Here is a 17,610-nt window from a genome sequence, read left to right on the forward strand (position 1 = left end):
CTTGAAGCTAAAGCAGTGCTTACAGGAAAATTTATGGTTGTAAACACCTATGTTAGGAAAGAAAAAAATCTCAAATTAATAATCAAAGTTTTCATTTTAAGAATCTAGAAAAAGAAGAGCAAACTAAATCCAATGTAAGCTGAAAGAAGGAAACAATAAAGATAAGAGGTGAAATCAATAAAATGGAAAGCAGAAAACCAGTAGAAAAAGTTAATGTTGTTCTTTGGAAAAATCAACAAAATTGTCAAACTTTTAGCTAGACTACCAAATAAAAAGAGAAAAGACACAGGTCAAAATCAGAAGACCAATACTTTACAGAAATTAAAAGAGTTATAAAGAAATAAATACTATGAATAACTTCATGTCAACAAATTAGACAACGTAGATGAAATGGACGAACTCTAGAAAGGCACAAATTACCAAAATAACTCAAGAGAATGAAGACTAGAACTCTATTAACCTCCTTAAAGTTATTCCTGTCTCAGCAGCCTTCCTTTCCAGCCTTGTTTTCTGCCACTTTGTAATATGAGGTGTTCATCCTAGCCACAAGGAAGTACCTGCTAGTCCCCTAACAATGTGAGTTTGCATGATTTTATGTTTTTTTATGCATTGCTTTCCTCATCTGGGGTATCTTTTTACTGAAGGATTTCTATACATCTGATAAGTTTTTCTCTGATCCCTTTCTTGGCAAACTTAGCTCTTCCCTTCTTTAGAATCTTAATGAATATATTTTTAGAATTATAGCACAATCACAGAGCCATTATGAGGACTTGCCAGCATGCCAGCATGTAAGCCTCCTTGCTAGACTGTGAATTCTTAGAGGACAAATAACTTATTATCTTCATTTTAATATTCCTCATAGCTTATGCATATAAGGCACTAAGTAAAATCCACTGCATGACAAATGAACAAAATCATGGACTTGGAGGGAATAGATGTGTGGTTGCCAAGGGGGAGGGGGGCGGTGGTTGGGGAGCTTGGGGTTAATAGATACAAACTGTTGCCCTTGGAATGGATTAGCAATGAGATCCTGCTGTGTAGCACTTGGAACTATGTCTAGCCACTTATGATGGAGCATGATAATGTGTGAAAATAGAATGTGTACATGTATGTGTAACTGGGTCACCACGCTGTACAGTAGAAAAAAAAATTGTATTGGCGAAATAACTATTAAAAAATAATAATAATAAAGAGAAAAAAATCCACTGCATGAATTGATGCTTTCTTGAGGACTGAGCCCTTTTCTCTTTGTTTTTTAATGATTCTGCAGAACTCTAAATATACTCTCAGAAATTCTCATATATGAATCAAAAATTTCACTGAAAGAGCAGCTCACCATCCACAGGCAGGTTGTTTAGCAGGTCTTTGCATTCATCTTCTTCAAGTCTAAAGTCCATATTTTCCATGAAGGAGTCTAGCTTATTAACATCAAGCTTCACTCCTTAGGTAAAAATAAAATGGGAATGAGAAAAGCAAACAATAATGACAAAATAAAAAATGCTAGGCATGTCCATACATTAATTAGATGGTGAACAATCAAAGGAACAACACAGTTCTTTACGAGAAAAGAACTATCATGGGACTCAAGAACAGAACCTACTCTACATTTTTGTCCAGAGGATTTGATTATAGTTCTTATGAAACACTTATAAGGAAGAAACTAAAAAATTGGGCAAGTCTGGTGAATTCTGTAAGAAATTGCTTTTATAGTTTTATTCAGAAAATAGGACTTGAAATGCAATGATAGAGACAAAAATAATTTCTTCCAAGGCAGTCATGTTCAAAGTAATAAATGATGAGACAAAAACACTTAATAAATGAATAGTTTAGATTGACAAATTTGTCACCACTAAAAATAACTGTGATTAAAAATTATTACTATTTTTTGCCATGACTGCGGCATACGGAAATTTGCAGGACAAGGATCGAACCCACACCAGAGAAGCTACTTGGGCCACTGCAGTGATAACGTTGGATCCTTAACCAACTGCATCACAAAGGAACTTCCAATAAATGTGACTTTATTTTATTTTTGTCTTTTTAGGTACACCCATGGCATATGTAAGTGCCCAGGGTAGGGGTCTAATTGGAGCTGTAGCTGTCAGCCTGTGCCACAACCACAGCAATGCAGGATCCGAGCCACGTCTGCAACCTGCATCATGGCAACACTGGATCCTTAACCCAGTGAGCAAGGGCAGGGATTGAACCTGAGTCCTCATTGGATACTAGTTGGGTTCATTACCGCTGAGCCATGATGGGAACACCCAAATAAATGTGATTTAAAAAAGAAAATGCAAAACATAAAGAGTTCAGTTTTACCTGATTTCTTACTCACCTTTGAGAGTGTTTATGCTCTTCATCAACCTATGTTTATATAACTTTCCAGTAGCTGTAAGATAAGGCAGAATACAGTTGATGAGACCAGTTGAAATAATGAAAACACTCAGCAATTTAAAAAAGAACATTCTTATAATTTCACTCAAATTTTTTTTTTTTTTTTTTGTCTTTTTGCCTTTTCTAGGGCCGCTCCTGCAGCATATGGAGGTTCCCAGGCTAGGGGTCTAATCAGAGCTGTAGCCATTGGCCTACGCCAGAGCCACAGCAATGTGCAATCTGAGCCGCGTCTGCAACCTACACCACAGCTCACGGCAACGCCAGATCGTCAACCCACTGAGCAAGGGCAGGGATCGAACCTGCATCCTCATGGTTTTTAGTTGGATTCGTTAACCACTGTGCCACGACGGGAACTCCTCAATTTTTTTTGTGTATATTCCAACTAAGAGACCAATGGGAAAAAGCTCTTCAGATAGTACATCTACCCATTTTGGGGGGAGACAATTGGAACAATTATTAGTGCTACCTTGCCATAACTTTCTAATCTTTCTTCCTTTTTAAAAATCAGATTTCTCTCTTTCTGCTTAAGATCAAGCACATTAATGTTCCCAAAGATAGCATGGGCTATTGTGAGACTCATGAGTGAATAGATTGCTGATTCCTGAACTAAAACATCTGATGACAACAGGACATCTCTGAATGTTAGTATTGAGCTTTTTAATGTATTTTTCATGTACATTAAATGGATATTGTTTCAGATATTTTCATTGATAAGCCCATGAGAATAAATCCTCTGCAAAGAAATTCCTTAGTGAAATGTCACCTGTTGCCATGACAGACTTCACATTTTACAGAGACTCAAATACTGATTTCTATTCCCACATAGATGGTAAAATAGTATGGGTTTCTGACTCCCTCTCCAGAAATAAATCCTGTTTTCTGAGTGAAAAGTTGGATTTTAGGAACTAAGTGAAAAGCCATAGCAAAATCTCTTGGGAAATGGAAAGCTGTATTGGTGTATGTGTGTGTTTACAATCCACAGTGGAGGGCTTACTAGAGGTTATGGTCAAGGGACCAAAGGGGGAAACATTAAAAAGTGTCTGCCCTTACCCACGCCGGATCCTTAACTCACTGAACAGGGCCAGGGATCAAACCCGCATCCTCATGGATACTAGTCGGGCTCATTACTGCTGAGCCACAATGGGAACTCCGGGAATTCAATGTTTAAGATTTATCTCACAGAGACCCATATTGAAAATACTTTTGGAGTTCCCATTGTGGCTTACTGGGTTAAGGACCCAACTCAGTGTCTGTGAAGATGCGGGTTCGATCCCTGGCCTTGCTCAGTGAGTTAAGGATCCAGAATTGCTGCAAGCTGTAGCACAGACTGCAGATGTGGCTTGGATCTGGTGTTGCCATGGCTGTGGCCTAAGTCTCAGCTGCAGCTCAGATTCAAGATTCCTTAGTCTGGGAACTTCTACATGCTGCAGGTGCGGACTTAAAAAAGAAAAAAAAAAAGAAGAAAGAAAATAGTTAAAATCTATCTATCTATCTATCTATCTATCTATCTATCTATCTATCTATCTAACTACCTATCTATCTTTTTGGCTGTGCCTGTGGCATGCGGAAGTTCCCTGGGCCAGGGATTAAACCCATGTCACAGCAGGGACCCAAGGCACAGCAGTGATACCACCAGATCCTTAACCTGCTGAGCCACTATGGAACTCCTGAAAATACTTTTTAAAAGAAAGAATTCAATAAATAAAGCAAATGTAGGAAATGTTACATGGGGTATGGCAAGAAAAAAATATTCAGATATCTTGATAAAATTTATTGCTGATCTACAAAAAAGTAGGTACAGAGAAAAAAGAGAAAGTATATTATCCGAAATAACCCACACTTAAATCTGAGATAAATATCAATTATGACTGGGGTAGGAGGCAAGGTGAATTGACATGAGCATATGCTAAAAATTCTTGCCTTAATTGGGAGAAGATACAGAATGATAAGTTTAAGAAATCATTACAGTAAATGGTCATGAGCATAGGTCTTAAGGACAGCCACTATAACTTTTCAGCTTGCAGAAGACAACTCAAGGAATATAGTGGAAACTATAAAGGCTGAAAAGAGTAACAAAAAAGAATACTGTAAATGAAAATTATGAAATATGATAGCAGAACTCTGTCCTATGTGACAGTAATTATAATAATTACTAATGAATTTCACTCAACAATTACAACTATAAACTGTCAGATTATATTGAAAACAAAATCAAATAATGTCTACAAGAGTCACAATTACAACAAAAAGATTGATAATGAAAGCATAGATATGAACCAAAGGAAAAAAAAAGCTGAAGTAACAATCCTATTACCTGTTGAAATAGAATTTATGGCAAAATACATCATAAGGGACAAAGAAGGATGTTATTTATCTATAAGAGGATCAATAAAACAAAATATATTTTCACTGTAATTGTTGTGCACTTAACCACAAGGCCCGAAAATACTAATCTATAAAGCAGCAACTGACAATTACAAGGAGAAATAGGTCTATTATAATTATAATCGGAGATTTTAACACCCCCACTTAATAACATATATTAAGCCAACAAAAATAAAAAAAATTGAAGATTTGATTAATACAACTAATGTTAAAGCACACTTACTAACAGAATGTACTTTTTTTTGAGCACATATAGACTACCTCAAAAAAACAGGCCATATTTTAACTAATAATAAAAGTTATTTTAAAGAAACTCCCAAAGGATCAATATCACACAGAATGTATTCTGACCATAATATAATAAAATTAAAATTTAGTAACAAAAGAATTGCTAAACATTAGACATATTTCAAGAGAATAAGTCTGTACACCTTTCATTCAGCCCATGGAAAAACAGCATTCTTAGCTCATAAAACCCTGGAAGCGCAAGCAGCTTCAAGCCTTTCTCCCTTTGCTCTGTCAAGAATCAATTACCAGTCTTTGATATTATCCAACAGACTTTCTTCTGGAAAAGGTAGGAGTTTTGCTTGTATCTGCCCTTCTCCCATACCTTTGCTCTCTTTTGTTTATTCATTATGATTATATCACATTTCAGGGGGGTTAAATTGAAATTAAGTGCATAATAATTTATGACTACATAAATATTATAACTGAGCCACTCTAGTGGATACTTCTTATTCCATAATGGTAAGGTTATAACTACATTTCCTTTCCTTTTTTTTTTTTTTCTTTTTGCCTTTTCTAGGGATGCTCCTGCAGCATATGGAGGTTCCCAGGCTAGGGGTCTAATCAGAGCTGTAGCTGCTGGCCTATGCCACAGCCACAGCAACGTGGGATCCAAACCGAGTCTGCAACCCACACCACAGCTCACGGCAACGCTGGATCCTTAACTCACTGAGAGAGGCCAGGGATCAAACCGGCAACCTCATGGTTCCTAGTCGGATTTGTTAACCACTGCGCCACGATGGGAACTCCTTTCCTATTAAAATTTTTGTCTCTCTTGTGTTCAGCAATTGTCTATTTTTTTTCTTTTTGCTCAGTTTTCAATGTGTCTATGTAATTAATCTCCAACTCTCTAACAGAGCTGAAAGTCTACTCTCAATATGTTAAAATAATGTTAGACATTCTATCAGTCCCTAATCTGTCACTTTTTTTGGGAGGCAATATTCTCCCGCTCTAAATTGGAATGATTTCTCTATAGTATTTTTTTTTTTTTTTTGCTTTTGCTTTTCAGGGCTGCGCCTGCGGCATATGGCTAGGGGTCAAATCAGAGCTACAGCTGCCAGCCTATACCACAGCCACAGAAATGCCAGATCCAAGCCGCATCTGCAACCTACACCACAGCTCATGGCAATGCTGGATCCTTAACCCACTGATCGATGCCAGGGATTGAACCTTCGACCTCATGGTAACTAGTCAGATTTGTTTCCACTGGCCACAATGGGAACTCCAATTTCTCTATAGTATAGATGCACAGCTGTTATCTTGAGATTTTCCTTTAAAATTCCCCTGAATATTTTAATTTCAAATTTTTATACATTTCAGCAAAATTATTTTATTATTATTTTTAATTGAAGTATAGTTGATTTACCATATTTAAAGTGTATAGCAAGGTGATTCAGTTGTACATACATACACACGTACATACTCTTTTTGAGATCTTTTTCCATTATAGGTTATTATAAGACGTTGAATATAGTTCCCTATGCAATATAGTAGGTCTTTGTTGTGCACCTATTTTGTATATAGCAGTGTATATATTTTAATCCCATATTCCCAATTTATCCTTACCCCTTCTTTTTTTGTTTTTCTTCTTCTGGCTGCACCCATGGCATATGAAATTCCCAGGCTAGGGGTCGAATCAGAACTGTAGCCGCCATCCTATACTACAGCCACAGCAACGCCAGATCCGAGCCACATCTGCAACCTACCCAGGCCGCACCTTGTGGCAACACCAGATCCTTAACCCACTGAGTGAGGCCAAGGATCCAATCTGCATTCTCATGGATGCTAGTTGGGTTCTTAACCCTCTGAGCCACAGTGGGAACTCCAATCACCCCCCTTCTATACCCCCTGGAAACCACAAATTTGCTATATCTGTGAATCTATTTCTGTTTTGTAAATAAGTTCATTTGTATAATTTTTTTGCCTTTTTTTTTTTTTTAAAGGGCAGCACCCCTGGCATACGGAAGTTCCTAGGCTAGGGGTCGAACTGGAGCTGTAGCCACCCACCTATACCACAGCCATAACAACGCCATATCTGAGCGGGATTAATAGCCTACACTGCAGCTCATGGCAATGCCAGATCCTCAACCCACTGAGCAAGCCCAAAGATTGAACCCACATCCTCATGGATAGTAGTCAGGTTCATTACCACTGAGTCACACTGGGAACTCCCTCATTTGTATCATTTTTTAAGATCCCACATATAGGGGATATCATATGATATTTGTCCTCTGTCTGACTTACTTCACTTAGTATGTTAATCTCTAGGTCCAGCCATGTTGCTGCAAATGACATTATTTCATTCTTATGGCTGAGTAATATACCATTTTATGTCTATCTGTATATAGATAGACCTATATCTATATCTACATCTATATCTATATCTCACATCTTTATCCATTTATCTGTTGAACATTTAAGTTCCTGAAGTCTTGATATTTCCTAGTTTTCTAGTCTCATTGTTGCTCTTCTTATCATATACATTCTTTGTTCAGTAAATATTTATCCAGTGGGATTAGGAGATACCACAGAATAAAAACCATAGTTCCTACCCACAGTGAGCCAGGAGTGAAGGCGGGAGACATGGAGAAGGAAAGGAGCAGCAGTAGTAGTACATTGCAATAAATGGAACCACAGTGGCCAATATGCTGCAGCCACAAGAACGCAAAGGAGTGGGCTCCCAACCTCTGTCTCATCACAGCAAAAATTTATGGAGTAAATGGAGGTCACTTCTAGCCAAAGGGCTCCAGTCCTGAGGTACTGGGTGCCCCAAGGCCATGGAAACTTGAGAAGACCAATCCTTTGGCATCCCTATAGGGCAGGCGCAGCAGAACACTGGGGATCTCTGCATTACGTGAGGGAACGGCTAGGGTGCGTTTTCTTTGAGCTACCTCAGTCTCCTCCTCGTTGGGCTCTCACCGATGTACTGAAGACTCTTAACTGTCACTAGCCCAGACTTCTTACCAGGACTTCTGTCTCATCTCACCGATTCCTGATGAGCATTTCTACCCTGCTGTCTCGCAGCATGTCAAACGGCGCATGTCCCAAACCGAACTCATCCTCCTCTACATCCACCTGGCTCTTCCTTGGGGAGTCCGTATCTCAGTTGTTGATACTACCGTCTGCTCAGGCACTGACGCTAGAAGGCCAGGAGCCTTCCTTAATTTTCCTCATTCCTCACCAATCACCGAATCTGGCTACTCCCATTCTACCCAAAATTGTTCAAATCTGTCCCCTTTTTTCCACCCTGTTATTGAGGCTCTCTTAGGCCTTATCTAGACAGCAGCATCCAGCCTGTTGAGGCTCTCTTTAGGCTTTACTTAGACAACAACCTCCAGCCTGTTATCCCGTCCTCATAACTCCACCCATTTCTCCATACAGCTGTTGTGGAGAATGGATCTAAAGAAGCTCTTATGGGGATTCCTTTGTAAGTGACAACCTTCTCTTGATGATTTTAAGATCCTTTCTTTGCCTTGATTTTGACAGCTTTGTGAAGAACTCTTTGTGTTGAAATCATTCCAGGGGTTGAATTGGAGCTGCAGCTGCCAGCCTATACTGCAGCCACAGCAACCCCAGAACTGAGCTGTCTGCGAGCTACACCACAGCTCATGGCAACGCTGGATCTCTGACCCACTAAGGCCAGGGATTGAACCCACATCCTCATGGATACTAGTTGGGTTCTTAACCTGCTGAGTCACGACGGGAACTCCTAGACATTGTTTCTTTAAACAACCTTTCTGCCCCTTTCTCCCTCTCTTCTCCTTCTGGTACTCCAATAATGTGTAGATTGCTTCTCTTACTAGTGTCCCCTAAGTACCACAGGCTTTTTCCATTACTGTGCATTCTTTGTTCTTTTTATTCCTTTACCTGGATAACTTCAAATGATTTTTATTCAAGTTCATGGATTCCTTCTTCACTTTACCTCGCCTTTTAAAGCTCTTTATTGAATTCTTTAGCTTTGTAACTATATTTTCCAGCTCTAAAATTTCTGTCTCTTTTAGATGTTTTTATCATTTTGTCCTTGTACTGTTTTCATTTCGATACATTTTTAATCTGGGTTCTCTTGTAGCTCTCTTAGCATCTCTATAACAATTGTTTGGAATTCTTTGTCAGGCAATATATGAATCTCCATTTCTTTCGGGTCAACTATTGGAAGTTTACTGTGTTCCTTTGGTGGTGTTATGCTTCCTTGATTCCTCATGATCCCTATAGGTTTGTGTATATGGCTGAACATTTAAAGAAGCAGTCACTTCTTCTTGACTTTATGGACTGTCTTTGGAAAGCGAAGACCTTCACCTATGTGTAGAGGCACACTGGTGTGTGTTGTGATCCTGCCAATTGTACAGGTGTGGTGTCTTACATGTTTAGGTTCCTGGGGTCCATGACATTGATGACTGTATGTTCCTTGTGGGAGGTCTGCTAAGGTTTCAAAAGCTTTTGGAGTCCCCAGCAGCACCTCTAGATCCAGTGGCTAGGGACCAGGGCAGGTGGCAGTGGTGGCTGGAGCCAGTGGTTTGCACATGCTTGGCTGTGCGGGCTGGCTGTAGATGAATCTGTAGCACCAGGAGCTGGCTGCAGACACATTCATAGTGATGAGAGCAGCTGGATTCTGTGAATGCAACAACCTATGAGGTGAAAACCTCAGTGGAAAAATCTTCAGAGAGCCTGCGGTGGTTGTGTTGGTGGTATCTTCAGCACTGAAAGCTATTGGGGCCCTCTGTAAAGCAGTGTTCTGGAGTCTGCAGTGAGGTTCTCAGTGTTGAGGCTGTGGAAATCTGCAACGTTTTCGAGGGCTCTTGAGGTCTTCAGCAGTGAAAGCTGCAGGGATCATATGCAGATCAGGCCACTGGGAACACTGGTTGCTCCCACTATGGCTGATAATGGTAGCCTTTTGCCTCCTTCTTCATTTCTAGTCACTTCTAGATGTTTTGGTTTTGTTGGGTGGGGTGAAACCTAAGAAGATCCATTGTGCCATGCCCCCAAAGGCTGGGAAAGCTGCGTACTTAGCCTACTCTCCTCTTGTGAGAGGAACTCTTTTGGGCTTGGGAGCTCACTCTTAGCATTGAGTAGTGTTGGCCCCAGGGGATGAGATGATGCAGACAAAATGAAACTATTTTTCCTACCCTTTTTGTGTGGTTATTCTCAGCTTTTTCCCTCTCCACTGTGTTGCTTAAGCTTCTTAAATGGACTCCTGAGCTCTCCCAGAGCTATTTTCATTTGTGAATAGCTGTTTAATTGTTGATCTTTGTTGGGAAGAGGCTAGGATCTCTTATTTTGACGTCTAAGTAATATCATTCTCCTAATAGTTTCTTAAGAAATGGTATTTACATGGGTAAAAATTTTCTGAACCTTTGCTCAGAAAATGCTTTATTTTGAAATATGCAAGAATATACATTTTATCCTCACGTTTGATTGTTGGTTTAGTTGGACATAGAATTCCAGGTCAGAAACAAGTTTTCTTATATTTGTGAAGCTCTTTATTGTCTTTTAACTTCCAGAGTTGTTGCTGAGAAGCCCAATACCATTCATATTCTGAAAACTTTCTAGGTTACCTGCTTCTTTCTCTTTGGAAATTTTTATAATCTCTTTATCTCGGTGTTCTGATATTTCACAACATATGATGGTACGAGGTTTTTCCACTCCTGGTAAGTACTCGGTGAACTCTTTCAATCTGGAGTCACATCCTTTCAGATCTGGAGATATTTATTTATTTATTTTTAATTAAATTACAGTTGATTTACAGTGTTGTGCCAATTTCTGCTGTATAGAATAGTGACCTAGTCACGCATATACATACATTCTTTTTCTCATACTATCTTCCATCACGTTCTATCCCAAAGATTGGATGTAGTTGCCTGTGATATACAGTAGGGCCTCATTGCTTATCCATTCTAAATGTAATAGTTTGCATCTGCCTACTCTAAACTCCCTGTCCATCCCAGTACCTTCTTTCTCCTCCTCAGCAACCATAAGTCTGTTCTCTATGTTTGTGTATCTGTTTCTGTTTTGTATATTGGTTCATTTGTGCCCTATTTTAGATTCCACATATAAGTGATATCATATGGTATTTATCTTTCTCTTTCTGACCTCTTAGTATGAGAATCTCTAATTCCATCCATGTTGCTGCAAATGCATTATTTCATTCTTTTTAATGGTTGAGTAGTGTTCCATTGTATATATGTACCATGTCATCTTTCTTTATATATATATATATATAATATTTTTGGCCACCCTATGGTATATGGAGTTCCTCGGCCAGGGATCAGATCTGAGTGTGGTTGTGACCTACGCCTATGCTGCAGCTGTGACAATGCTCATTCCTTAACCAACTGCTCTGGGCAGGGTTTGAACCTGAGTCCCAATCCTCCACAGACACCACTGACCCCGTTGTGCCACAGTGGGAACTCCATGTACCAGATAGCCTTAATCCATTCATCTGTCGATGGAACTTTAGGTTGTTTCCATGTCTTGGCTATTGTAAATAGTGCTGCAATGAACATAGGGGTGTATGTTTCTTCTTGAATTATAGTTTTTTCTGACTATACACCCAACAATGGAATTCCTGGATCATATGGTAGTTCTATATTAAGTTTTCTGAGCAACCTTTATACTGTTTTCCATAGTGGTTGTACCAATTTTCATTCCCACAACAGTGTAGGAGGGTTCCCTTTTCTCCACACTCTCTCCAGCATTTCTTATCTGTAGACTTGTTAATGATGGCCATTCTGGCTGGTATGAGATGGTGCCTCACTGTAGTTTTGATTTGCATTTCTCTAATAATTAGTGATGTTGAGCGCCTTTTCATGTGCCCATTGACTAACCGTATGTCTCTTTGGAGAAATGTCTATTTAGTTCTTCTGCCCATTTTTTGATTGGGTTGTTTGTTTTTTCTTGTTGTGAGTTTGTATATCTTGGAAAAGAAGCCCTTGTTGGTTGCCTCATTTGCAAAGATTTTCTCCTATTCTGTGGGTTGTATTTTCATTTTTTATGGTTTCCTTTGCTATAAGCTTTTGAGTTTAATTAGGTCCCATTGGTTTATTTTTGTTTTTAATTGTTATTACTCTAGGAGGTGGATCAAATAAGATGTTGCTGCAATTTACATCAAAGGGTGTTCTGCCTGTGCTTTCCTCGAGGAGTTTTTTAGTATCTGGCCTTATGTTTAGGTCTTTAATCCATTTTGAGTTTATTTTTGTGTATGGTGTTAGAGAATGTTCTAATTTCATCCCTTTACATGTAGCTGTCCAGTTTTCCCAGCACCACTTTATTGAATCTTTCCTCCACTGTATGTTCTTGCCTTCTTTGTCATAGATTAGTTGACCATAGTTGCATGGGTTTATTTCTGGTCTTTCTACCCTGCTCCTTTGATCTATAATTCTATGTTTGTGCCAGTACCATACTGCTTTGATTACTGTAGCTTCATAGTACAGTTTAAGTCAGGGAGCCTGATTCCTCCAGTTCTGTGTTTCTTTCTCAACATTGCTTTTGCTATTTAGGGTGTTCTGTGTTTCCATATAAATTTTAAAGTATTTTGTTCTAGTTCTGTGAAGAATGTTGTTGGTAATTTGACAGTAGATTGTATTGGGTAGTACAGTCATTTTGACAATATTGATTCTTACAATCCAAGAACATGATAAAACTTTCCGTCTTTTTGTGTTGTCTTTGATTTCTTTCATCAGCATCTTATAGCTGCTAGGGATGTGCTCTGTGAGGTCCACATCTTATAGCTGCTAGGGATGTGGTCTGTGAGGGAGGTGGCAGTGGTTCACAGTTCATGGGACTGCTCTCGTAGTGGGGGTGGTGGGCAGTAGCAGCTCCTGCAATACCTCCTGCTACCAGGCAGCTCTCAGGACCATTTCCTGTAGCTGGCAATGTCAGCAGTTTGCAATGTTTATGTAGAAGTTCAAGATATGTCTTACCTACTCAACTAGATTATGAACTTTTTAGGTACAAAGACTATTTCGAGCAATAAGATTCTAAAATACATATATATATATATATATATTCTTATCTCTTAAATCTATAAAAATATCTTAAATACAAAAACTATTTAATAAATATAATTAGATTTTAAAATAAAAATCTAATAACATCTTTATTTTATTTTTTATTTTTTATTTTTTTGTCTTTTTGCCATTTCTTGGGCTGCTCCCACGCCATATGGAGGTTCCCAGGCTAGGGGTCGAATCAGAGCTGTAGCCACCAGCCTACGCCAGAGCTACAGCAATGTGGGATCCAAGCCGCGTCTGCAACCTACACCACAGCTCACAGCAATGCTGGATCCTTAACCCACTGAGCAAGGCCAGGGATTGAACCTGCAATCTCATGGTTCCTAGTCAGATTTGTTAACCACTGCGCCACGACGGGAACTCCAATAACATCTTTATTTTATATTTTAAATATTTTAAAACACTTTCATATTTTCACATCCATCATTTTGTTTATCCTTATCATTTTACACAGACATTATTATGCTCATTTCACAGATGGATTATATTTGAATTATTGATTTGATTTAGTCAAATTAATGTGATATTTCTCCATATAATGTGAGTATACTATATATTTCATTCAATATCAACATGAAAATATACACAGTCAGGTATGCCTCCATGTCTTTTTCAAGGATCTGGACTTTTTTTCATCCTTGTGACTCAGAGCCTAGTATAACATCTAATACCTAATGACAAGCAATTTTATTGAATGGATGAATACCTCATTGGAAAATTAAATGCTCACCATCAAGCGGCAAATTTTTCATCAAACTAGAGTTTTTCTTCAGTTCGGCTCTTAAGCCTATGTCTTTCAGAATATTTTCCAGATCATCATAATTAATTTCCTCCCCTTAAGAGAAAATAATGATAAACAGTCAAACTTTACAAAATAATAATAATATCAACAATGTGTAGCATCATCTTCAAATATAAGATAAAAATCAATAGAAACATTGAATGTTGTCTAATTACACAGACTTAGAAGGGGGATTCAGAAATAGAACTTCTTTCTTTAGTACGCTGTCTCTTCAGCTATGTATAGATTACCAATTAAAAGAGATATAATGGCAGGATTAATATGTCATGGACCGGACAGGAGAAATAACTTCTTTTGTTAAATATTGAGGTATTTTTATTACGCCTTCTCATTATTTCTTCTCACTCACCTAGAAGTTCATGTACTTCATCCAGAAGTTTATCTAGTTTAACTCTTCTCTCATCTACAAGACAAAATTTAGATAAGGTCCTGTTATGAACTAAATTGTGTCCCCTCAAATTCATACGATGAAGCCCTAATTCCCCATGTGACTGTATTTGGAGATAAGGTTTTTAGGAGGTGATTAATGTTAAATGAAGTTGTAAGGGTGGTGCCCTAATCTAGTAGCACTGTAGCCTTTTTATTTTTATTTTTATTTTGTCTTTTTGTTATTTATTGGGCCGCTCCCGTGGCATATGGAGGTTCCCAGGCTAGGGGTCGAATCGGAGCTATAGCTGCCGGCCTAGGCCAGAGCCAAGCCGCATCTGCAACCTACACCACAGCTCACGGCAACGCTGGATCATTAACCCACTGAGCAAGGGCAGGGACCAAACCCTCAACCTCATGGTTCCTAGTCGGATTCGTTAACCACTGCGCCACGACGGGAACTCCCCACTGTAGCCTTTTTAGAGGAAGATCTTTTCCCTCTCTTTCTCTTCTCCCTCTCTTTCTCTTCTCCCTTTTTTCTGCCCCTCCCACGTAATGATATAATGAGAAGACAGCTGTCCACAAGGTAGGAAGAAAACCTTCATCAGAAACCAAATAAAGTAGCATACTGATCTTAGATTTCTCTGCATCTGGAACTTTGAGAAAATAACTTTCTAAGTCACACAGACCATGGTATTTTGTTATGGCAGCCTGAGCAGACTAATATGGGTCCCAATTACATAAAGTTCTTAAACTGTGCAGTAAAATGTAAGGATTTTGCAGTTGCCTTGAATTTTTTTTTAATTAGATATTTTGTTTTCACAAGTATAAGCTTGGTGGAAAAAAAGAATCTAAGTATGATAAACATTTATTCTATTCATTCGCCTTTTTTTTGTGTTCCTCACTCATGAGAATGGAAGAGAAGAAAAAGATGAGAAATGCTTTTTTTGGGCCTTATTTTTTATTTCAGCTTTACTGAGATATAATTTTCCAAGTAAAACTGTAAGATATCAAAAGTGTACACTGTTATGATTTTATATATGTATACATCATGAAAGGATTTCTCCATCCAGTTAGTTAACACATCTATCTAATCTATCTATCTATCTATCTATCTATCTATCTATCTATCTATCTATCTATCATCTATCTATCTATCTATCTATCATCTATCTATCTATCTATCTATCTACCTACCTACCTACCTACCTATTTATGTTTTTGGTGAGATCATTTAAATTCTATTCCCTTAGCAGTACCGTGATATCAACTATAGTTACCACGCTTTACATTAGATCTTCTGACCTTACTTATCTTACAGTTGAAAGTATGTACCTTATTGCCATTTTGTTAATTGATTCCTGGCATTTCATAATTCCTTCCTTTCTTCTTCTCTTGCTCTTTCTTTGTAATCTGATGATTTCTGTGGTAGTATGCTTAGATTTTTCTCTTTCTCTTTTGTACATCTACTTTAAGATTTTGCTTTGTGGTTACCATGAGGCTTATCTAAAATACCTTATATTTATAACAATCTATTTTAAGCTGATAAGAACTTAACTTCAAATGCATACCAAAGGTCTAAATTTTTACTCTTCAATAATATTTATTTTTAGACAGTCAACTAGACTGTACTGCAGATAATTTAGGGTGGGGCCACACTCCAATTCCAACAAGAGTGTTACATAGTCTTGTTTGGCTCATGTTTTATACACAAAGTTGTGGAAAAAGGATTAGAGTTGGACTGGAAACAGGAAACCACTTTTTTTGGCAAGTAGAAAGTCTTGATTTCAAGTATGATAAGATTATATTAGATGAACTTATTTAAACTAGCACTTCTTAGATGCTTATCAAACTATTAATCTACAGATCATCTCAAGATGCTAACAATGTTAAGATGCTCAAGTTACTAAGATTTAAATAGAATGATTTAATCAGACACTATTGCTAAAAATCATGAAAAAGCTATTAATATCAGGCATATAATATATATATTCTTTCTTTTCTATGTGTTGTAAAGGTTAGCTATTTCAACAAAATTAACTGTAGTGGGTGCTACTTGTTTAAAATGATGATTCATGGGCTCCAACCTAGACCTACTTGATCATAGTCTTGAGGGGATGTGTAATTTTTACATAATCTAAAATTTGATATCTATGAATTTATTAAATGTAATTGTCAAGTATATGTTATTTTACAATATTACAAATGACATTAACAGTTTTCAGCACTTTCTTGTCCCCCTTATTTCTGTTTGTTACTCTCTGAATTTTTAAATTATTTTCTATTTTTATCCCTTAAATGCACATTTTTGGGTTTTTATTTTTTAATTTATTTACTTGATCTCAACACCGGCCATGATCTCATGCAGCTACTCTTGCATAGGAACTCTACAAAGCAGTAATATAAGCAATTATCGATATTTTATCTAAGATTTCTATTAAGAGAAAATATATCTCTATTTTTAAGGATTAGTTCTCTGTAGGTTTCTGGCTTTTCCCATGAGATTAATAAGTATACCTGAGATACTTCTATAGAGTAATAAAAATTTTCTTACAGGGCACTGTGTACTTGAAGTGCTTACCATTAATTGGCAGGTGACTGCACAGTTCCTCAAATTCTTCCTCTTCAAGAAGGAATCCCATGTTTTTAAGAGCATCATCTATTTTATTGATATTAACCTTTCCTCCTTAAGAAAGAAAGGGATGAGAATAAAAGAAATTTGTAGCTATGCCAAAGAGGGGAAATATCACATATCAATCAACCAATATAAATAGGAAGAAAAAAGTGACACCATAAAGCTCTTGAAATGATTAAAAGAAATAGTTTAAGGGAGTTCCCATCATGGCTCAGTGGAAACAAATCTGACTAGCATCCATGAGGAGCAGGTTCAATCCCTGGCCTCGCTCAGTGGGTTAAGGATCCAGCATTGCTGTGGTTGTGGTGTAGGCCGGCAGCTGCAGCTCTGATTCGATCCCTAGCCTGGGAACCTCGTGTGCTGTAGGTGAGACCCTAAAAAGACAAAAAAAAAAAAAAAAAAAAAAAAAAAAAGAGTTGAGAAATAGGAATAGAAAATTTCTCCTTGTCAGTGTTCCAGGAAACGCTGTTATAGCAATTTCTTTTTTTTATGTAACAAGATTTTTATTTGACTTCTGTATATAACCTTAATATAACAAATTGTACCTAATATTGATGGCTCAAAGTCATGTCATTAGTCATTAATTAGTCAACAAACTTTAACCTTAATACTAGGTATCAACATTATATTGAATGTGTCCCAGTTCATGTGAACATGAAAGTCATTTTGGTCATTTTTTTCATATTTAGAAATATTTAATTTGTAAGCATTTACTTTTTGTTATAGCAATTTCTAAA

The 17,610-nt window shown here is 37.6% G+C and overlaps 1 protein-coding gene across 1 annotated transcript in view; it reads right to left on the reverse strand.

The window, feature by feature from the left end:
- LOC100516640 overlaps positions 1-17,610 on the reverse strand; it is a 51,230-nt gene that overhangs the window by 11,219 nt on the left and 22,401 nt on the right. The window contains exons 16-20 of the mRNA XM_021068079.1: positions 16,820-16,924; positions 14,222-14,275; positions 13,801-13,905; positions 2,336-2,389; positions 1,337-1,441 (exon numbers count right to left, since the gene is read on the reverse strand). Of these exons, the coding sequence (XP_020923738.1) occupies positions 1,337-1,441; positions 2,336-2,389; positions 13,801-13,905; positions 14,222-14,275; positions 16,820-16,924 (423 nt within the window). The remainder of the gene's footprint in view (positions 1-1,336; positions 1,442-2,335; positions 2,390-13,800; positions 13,906-14,221; positions 14,276-16,819; positions 16,925-17,610) is intronic.

The sequence above is a fragment of the Sus scrofa genome, chromosome 12 (assembly GCF_000003025.6).
Source record: "Sus scrofa isolate TJ Tabasco breed Duroc chromosome 12, Sscrofa11.1, whole genome shotgun sequence".
NCBI classification, from domain to species: domain Eukaryota; kingdom Metazoa; phylum Chordata; class Mammalia; order Artiodactyla; family Suidae; genus Sus; species Sus scrofa.